The 7,682-nt window shown below is 55.7% G+C and overlaps 1 protein-coding gene across 1 annotated transcript in view; it reads left to right on the forward strand.

The window, feature by feature from the left end:
* The window catches only part of MYH10 (myosin heavy chain 10), an 83,989-nt gene extending 77,151 nt beyond the window's left edge, over nucleotides 1–6,838 (forward strand). Inside the window, exons 34-41 of the mRNA XM_030962360.1 lie at nucleotides 140–301; nucleotides 925–1,058; nucleotides 1,731–1,805; nucleotides 2,095–2,218; nucleotides 2,683–2,891; nucleotides 3,896–4,004; nucleotides 4,631–4,803; nucleotides 5,246–6,838. Coding sequence (XP_030818220.1) covers nucleotides 140–301; nucleotides 925–1,058; nucleotides 1,731–1,805; nucleotides 2,095–2,218; nucleotides 2,683–2,891; nucleotides 3,896–4,004; nucleotides 4,631–4,803; nucleotides 5,246–5,390 — 1,131 coding nt within the window. The 3' untranslated portion in view covers nucleotides 5,391–6,838. The remainder of the gene's footprint in view (nucleotides 1–139; nucleotides 302–924; nucleotides 1,059–1,730; nucleotides 1,806–2,094; nucleotides 2,219–2,682; nucleotides 2,892–3,895; nucleotides 4,005–4,630; nucleotides 4,804–5,245) is intronic.
* Nucleotides 6,839–7,682: the final 844 nt, after the last annotated feature.

A 7,682-nucleotide genomic window follows, 5' to 3' on the forward strand; every position in this document is an offset into this window, starting at 1 on the left:
TGGCCCTGCCCGCCCTGCCCAGCCTGGCAGGGGCTGGTGCTGATGCTGCCCTGGGTGCTCTGGGTGCCAGCCTGGCCCTGCCCGCCCTGCCCAGCCTGGCAGGGGCTGGTGCTGGTGCTGATGCTGCCGCCGTGCCCAGGTGCGGGAGCTGGAGGCAGAGCTGGAGGACGAGCGCAAGCAGCGCGCTCTGGCCGTGGCAGCCAAGAAGAAACTGGAGATGGACCTGAAGGACCTGGAGGGGCAGATTGAGGCTGCAAACAAGGCTCGGGATGAAGCCATCAAACAGCTCAGGAAGCTGCAGGTAGGCACAGCTGGTCAGGGGGCTGGGGTCTGTCCTGGGGGCTGCCCATGGCTGCTTCCATCCAGTGCAGCTGCAGCTGGAGGCAGGAGGAGACTCAGACTCCGCTGATGGGTCTGAGAGTGTCCAAGCTGGATTTATCCTCCAGGCAAAACTCATCCCTTTGTAGAATCACAGGATGGTTTGGATTGGAAGGGACCCTGAAGCTAATCTTGCTCCAAACTTCCCTGCCACAAAACCACTTTCCACATTCCTGGAAGTGTCCAAGGCCAGGTTGGACAGGTCTTGGAGCAGCCTGAGACAGTGGAAGGTGTCCCTGCCATGGCAGGGGTGGCACTGGTGATAATTAAGGGCCCTTCCAGCTCAGGTCATTCGAAGATTCCACTCTATAATTCTGTGGAATGCTTGAAGTCTTGGAGTGTGGTATTTCTGACCAGGCATTGAGGGGTGGAAAGATGAGAAAATGAAATTTTAGAATACAGAAGAACTGGAAATGCCTTTCAGTGGGATGAAGCCACTTTGGGAGAACAGCCTTATCTCTTAGAGGCTGAAATGCTCAGAGCTGGAATGGGTTGATTGTCCTGATGCAGCCTGGCTGTGCCTCACCCTGCTCTCTCCACCTGCAGGCTCAGATGAAGGACTACCAGCGGGAGCTGGAAGAGGCCCGAGCATCCAGGGATGAGATCTTTGCCCAGTCCAAAGAGAGTGAGAAGAAGCTCAAAAGTCTCGAAGCAGAAATACTCCAGCTCCAAGAGGTGAGGTGGAAATCCAAGAGATTTGTTTTTCTTGTCCCTGTGCCTCTCCTGTCTGCTTCAGCTGCCCGACAAGGCTTGCAGCAGTGGCCCAGACTCACCACACTTCCCTTGGAGCCTTCACAGATAACCTGGCACTGCCTGGGGCTTCTCCAGGTGGACTTGGGTGGTCTTCAGACCTCAGTGTGGCACTTACAGAGCATTTCATTGTCCTTAGGAAATGCCTGAGTGCTTCTGCCACTTAAAGCGGATTTATAATCTGAGATTCAGTGCTGTGTGTGCTGTTGTGCTGAAGCTTTTTAATTTTTATTCTTGTCTTCATGCTGAGAACTCTGTGAGAACCTAAAGCATTTGCTTAGTTTAGCACCTACTTTACACTGACTATCAGGGTGTGGGGCACTCTGCTGTGTGGGGTTTCTCCTGCTGCTGAGGGCTTGGGAGTTACTGACCTCCACAGATTTTCTTCCTTTTGCTTTGGGTGGGGAACACTTCAGGAACAGGGAGAAGTAACTGCCCTGCAGTCCCAGGGCAGTGAGGGAACATCCACTGACGTGTCCTGCTGCCTTATCCATCAAACCCCAGGGAGATCCCAGTTCACAGCATCTCCCAGGGGCTGTTGAGGCTGTGTCCCAGAGGGTGGGGGGTTCCTGGGGCCGCCCTGACTCTTTCCCCCCCGGCAGGAGTTTGGCGCGGCGGCACGCGGAGCAGGAGCGCGACGAGCTGGCAGACGAGATCGCCAACAGCGCCTCTGGGAAGTGAGTCAGGCTGGGCTGGGGCAGGGAACGGCCTAGGCTGGGACAGGATGGAGCTCAGGGGAAGGTCCTTCCCCCAGAGGGTGCTGGGCACTGCCCAGGCTCCCCACAGAACGGCCCCGAGGCTGCCAGAGCTGCAGGAGCTGGCAGGGTGCGAGTGTTGGGGTCTCTGTGCAGGGACAGGAGCTGGATCCTTGTGGGTCCCTTCCAGCTCAGGAGACTCCCTGATGCTAAGTGACCTCCCCAGGAGCTCTGCTGGCCCTGGACACCCCTGACCCCTTCTCCTGTGCAGGTCAGCTCTGCTGGACGAGAAGCGCCGGCTGGAGGCTCGGATTGCCCAGCTGGAGGAGGAGCTGGAGGAGGAGCAGAGCAACATGGAGCTGCTCAACGAGCGCTTCCGAAAGACCACGCTGCAGGTGAGCCCGGGGCAGCTGCTGCTGTGACGTGCACAGAGGCCCTGGTGGCACCGAGTGACCCCTGTCCCTCCCTGTGACAGCGTTCACAGGGGTTTCAGGTTGAGGGAAGAGACAAGGATCTGACTCCATGTTTCAGAAGGCTGATTTATTATTTTATGATATATATTATGTTAAAACTATATGAAAAGAATAGAAGAAAGGATTTCATCAGAAGGCTAGCTAAGAATAGAAAAAGGAAAGAAAGAAAACAAAAGCTTGTTTCTCTCGGGCAGAGTCTGAGCTGACTGTGATTGGCCATTAATTAGAAACAACCACATGAGACCAATTACAGAGGCACCTGTTGCATTCCACAGCAGCAGATAGCCATTGTTTACATTTTGTTCCTGAGGCCTCTCAGCTTCTCAGAAGGAAAAGTCCTAAGGAAAGGATTTTTCAGCAAATGTGTCTGTGACACCTCCCTGCAGGTGGACACGCTCAACACGGAGCTGGCCGGTGAGCGCAGCGCGGCCCAGAAGAGCGAGAACGCGCGGCAGCAGCTGGAGAGGCAGAACAAGGAGCTCAAGGCCAAGCTGCAGGAGCTGGAGGGCTCTGTCAAGTCCAAATTCAAGGCAACAATTTCTACTCTAGAAGCCAAGATTGCACAGCTTGAAGAACAGCTCGAGCAGGAAGCCAAGTAAGGGGACAAGACCTGGTTGCCTGTGGGGGTTGAATGGCTGGAAGTTCTGTGCTGGACCTTTCTGAAGGGCCTTGGGTGTATTGTCTGGAGACTCCTTCTTCAGGGGATAGACTTTGACCAGGCAACTGTAGAGTAACTGGGGCTGGGAGTTCCAGAATGGATTTGCTCCCTACCACCTGCATGAACTCTGCAAGCTGTTGATGTCCCATAGCCACAAGGTGCTGCAGGAGTTTCCTGGGACAAGGTGAAATGTCCTCTGGGTGCTTCATTAGAGGAACAGCTTATGTGGGACAGCTTGAGATGAATCCTGTGCTCTCCAGAAGTCTTTCTGCAGTGAATTATCCATCTGTCCTTGAATCCTATTCTTAAAATTCACTTCTTTAGCTGGTTTGCAGGTGGGGCTTGTCCTACCACCACCTCTGTCCTTCTGTTCTCTGGGCTCTGCAGCAGGATTGTGTTACTGGTTAAACAGCAACTTTAAAGCTGCTCTGTCCAATCTCCTTTTGAAGGCACCCTCTGAGTCCTCTTTGTGCCATGCTCACATTACCCCAGGGCTAAGGCTTTGTGCTCTGAGAGCTGCATCCCTTTATCCCTACATCCCTACATCCTTTCATCCCTGCATCCCTGTATCCCTACATCTCTGTATCCCTCCATCCCTGTATCCCTACATCCCTATATTTCTGTATCCCTCCATCCCTGTATTCCTGCATCCCTCCATCCCTGTATCCCTCCATCCCTGTATTCCTGCATCCCTGTATTCCTGTATCCCTGCATCTCTGTATCCCTCCATCCCTGCATCCCTCCATCCCTATATTTCTGTATCCCTACATCCCTGTATTCCTGCATCCCTTGTATCCCTTCATCCCTACATCTCTACATCCCAGCACATGCATCAGTTGCATTGCTGTATCTGGCATGTTCAGAGCTCATGTTCAGGGGGGCAGATCTGGTGTTCCCAGCCCGCAGGCAGTGGCACCAACGCTGGCTTTGGGCTCTTGCAGGGAAAGGGCAGCTGCCAACAAGCTGGTGAGGCGCACGGAGAAGAAGCTGAAGGAGGTGTTCATGCAGGTGGAGGACGAGCGGCGCCACGCAGACCAGTACAAGGAGCAGGTGGGTGGGGGCTCAGTGAAACCTCCTGGGGTGGGAAGGGCTTGTGGAGAGGAACTGTAATGGAAAGGGAATTGGAGTGGTGATTAAACCAGCCGGGAAAGCCCAGCAGGGATTCTGCGTGTGTGTGTGTGTGTGTGTGTGTGTGTGTGTGAGCTCTGCTGGGACAGGCTGTTTCCACCTTGCTCTCCCAAAGCTGGGATCTCTGTGGTGTTCCAGGGTCCAGGCTGGAGCCTGCTTGAGGCTGTGCTGCATCCCCAGTCAGGGCTGTGCTGCATCCCCAGTGAGGGCTGTGCTCCATCCCCAGTGAGGGCTGTGCTCCATCCCCAGTCAGGGCTGTGCTCCATGCCCAGTCAGGGCTGTGCTCCATGCCCAGTGAGGGCTGTGCTGCATCCCCAGTGAGGGCTGTGCTCCATCCCCAGTGAGGGCTGTGCTCCATCCCCAGTGAGGGCTGTGCTCCATGCCCAGTCAGGGCTGTGCTCCATGCCCAGTGAGGGCTGTGCTGCATCCCCAGTGAGGGCTGTGCTCCATCCCCAGTGAGGGCTGTGCTCCATCCCCAGTGAGGGCTGTGCTCCATCCCCAGTGAGGGCTGCAGCTCAGGGTGACCCCGAGCGCTGGTTTGGTTGCAGATGGAGAAGGCCAACGCCAGGATGAAGCAGCTGAAGCGGCAGCTGGAGGAGGCAGAGGAGGAGGCCACACGCGCCAACGCCTCGCGGCGCAAGCTGCAGCGCGAGCTGGACGATGCCACAGAGGCCAACGAGGGGCTGAGCAGGGAGGTCAGCACCCTCAAAAACAGGCTAAGGTCAGTGCCCCTGGAACGCTGGGACTGGGATTGACCTGAGCCCACAAAGGCCCCTGGGGCACATCCAGCTGGGGAGCTGCTGGGGTTAGGGGATGGCTCAAACTGGAGCCTGGTGGTGAGAACAAGGATATTGCATGGGGATTCTCCTGACAGCTGCAGGGATGGGTGGGATATTGGGAAGGAGTCCTTCGCTGGGAGGGTGGGCAGGCCCTAGCAGAGGTGCCCAGGGCAGCTGGGGCTGCCCCTGGATCCCTGGCAGTGCCCAAGGCCAGGCTGGACACTGGGGCTGGGAGCACCTGGGACAGGGGAAGGTGTCCCTGCCATGGCAGGGGTGGAATGGGCTGAACTTTAAGATCCCTCCAGCCCAGCCCAGCCCCTGCCGTGCTCCTGGGCGGGCCCGGGCGGTGCAGGAGCCTCTCCCAGCGCTGCTGTCCGTTCGCAGGAGGGGGGGACCCATCACCTTCTCCTCGAGCCGCTCGGGCCGGCGGCAGCTGCACATCGAGGGCGCCTCGCTGGAGCTGTCGGACGACGACGCCGAGAGCAAAGGCAGCGACGTGAACGAGGCTCCGCCAGCCCCCGCCGAGTAGCCCCGGCCCCGCCTGCATGCAGAGACCTTTCCAGCCCCGCAGGAGCGCCCCGCAGGAGCGCCCTGCCCTGCCCTCGGAACTGCCTTGTGGCCGGAAAGCTGCCTTACGACCCTCGGCATGTGCTACAAGGTTCCTTATCATAGGTCAACCATGTCTTAAGGCGCTCCAGCCTCACCACACTGTACCCTGCTTCAGATATAGGTACAACTGCTTTTTTATATATAGTAAACAACCGGGATCGTCTCTGTTCAGTGCATCTCTTTTCCAGATACTCATTGTAAAGCCATTTTATAAAGCATCATGTGAAGGATGAAACTTTTTTTTATCAATCCAGAAGCGTCATTCCCAGCGGGTGGGGGGCCAGGACAGACCCCTTGCCGTGGCTGTGCATGCCTTGTGTCCAGCAGCATCCTTCAGGCTCCGGGCTGGCCGCAGCCTCTCGGATCAGTGAAGACCAAACCGCTCCCGTTTCTTTCTTTTCTCCCAATTGTTGTGATCCGCACACGACCCCTGAGTGAACTGTGAAAAACGGCCTTGGGAAGTGTTAGAGGGAAGTGTAGGGATGAGTGAGTAGTGTCCGTTTTTATCCTGCAATCCCATTTGAAGTGTTCTCAGCTCCATCCGTTCGTGTCCATGCAGTCCAGGCACACCGAGGTGGGTCCCGTCCCCGCACAGCCCGCGGAGCTCAGAGCCCTGCAGCCACCCGGGCTAGGAGAATGTGAACACCAGTGGGAAATAAACACACAGCACAGGCAAAACTAATTTATTAATGTGAGGCCGAGCCAGGCCGTGGGAGGCCCCGGGTCCTGTGGGGCCGGGGCTCCCGCCCTGGATGGATGGATGTTGCCTGCCTACAGTTAACATGCCAGTGGATGTGAATCCTTTTTTTTTTTGTTGTTGTTTTGTTGTTGTTTTTTTTTTTATTTTGAGCAGTATTACAGTGAGTAGTTAGCGTTCTTTTTTGTTTAAATAGCTGAAAACTGACATTACAGAAAGTGCCTTAGACACTACAGTACTAAGACAACGTTACATATATAATTTGCCTATATAACAATGATTTAATGTATTAATTTTGACTGTGCTTCATATCATGTACCTCTCTAGTCCAAGTGGTATTATTGATATTAGTGACAATGAATCAGTGTTAACTAGGAAACTTCCTCTGCCACATGCTCAAAACCCATGGATTTCTCTTTTTGGTTAAAAGCTTTAACATCTGTCGCAAAGGTTTTGTTGTGTGTGTTTGGATATTTTTAATCAAACTGGCTGTTGACCACCAGGCGTCTGACTGCAAATATCTTGTTTTCTTGTATACCCATATTTCTAGACAATGATTTTTGTAAGACAATAAATTTATTCATTATAGATGCGGCCGCCTGCTCTGTTTACTTACTGGAAGAGCTCTCCCGAGGCTGGCATAGACCTTAATAAACGAGATATGACTGGAAGCTGCCTTTTCCCTTCTTCCTCTTTTGTTTGCTTGCTTTTTTTTTTTTTTTTTTTTCCTTTTATTTTGACCTAAATACAGCATCAATGGCTTGGTCTGAGCTGAGCCTTTGCCTTTGAATGCCACTGGCAGGGCCCAGCTGGAGCACAAAGAAACTCTGAGCTGTGGCACAGGCTCTGGGCTCCTGCCTGAGCAGTTACATCCCCTATTTTGGGGTCTTGGGGTGCAGAACCTGCCCTGGGGCTGGGCAGGAAAGGCCTGGGAGCTGCAGGAGCTGGAGGCCAGGGTGGGAGCTTTTGGCTGGGTCTGGGGCCAGGGTGGGACAGATGGGAGGAGGGAGAGGGGAGGGCAGTAACAGGGAGAGGGGGTGGCCATGGGGAGGGTGACCCTGCTGGGCTGGGGGTGTGAGGCTCTGGCAGTAGCTCCAGAGGAATGGGATGGGCTGCCCAGGGTGTCCGTGCCAGGCCAGGGTCCCCAGGACAGGGGCAGGACATGGGCACAGCCCCGGGTATGGACAGGGGCAGGAAATGGACACAACCTCAGAGCTGGACACGGGCACAGCCCCAGGGACTCCAGGACAGGGGCAGGACACGGGCACAGCCCCGGGCATGGACAGCAGGACCCGGGACTGAGCCGAGCTTGGCTGGAGAGCAGCAGCAGCGGCACAGGCACAGCCCCGAGCACGGAAGGGATGGAGCAGCCCTGGAAGGGATGGAGCAGCTCTGGAAGGGATGGAGCAGCCCGGGAGGGGATGGAGCAGCCCTGGAAGGGATGGAGCAGCCCTGGAAGGGATGGAGCAGCTCTGGAAGGGATGGAGCAGCCCGGGAGGGGATGGAGCAGCCCTG

This window comes from Camarhynchus parvulus, chromosome 18 (assembly GCF_901933205.1).
Source record: "Camarhynchus parvulus chromosome 18, STF_HiC, whole genome shotgun sequence".
NCBI classification, from domain to species: domain Eukaryota; kingdom Metazoa; phylum Chordata; class Aves; order Passeriformes; family Thraupidae; genus Camarhynchus; species Camarhynchus parvulus.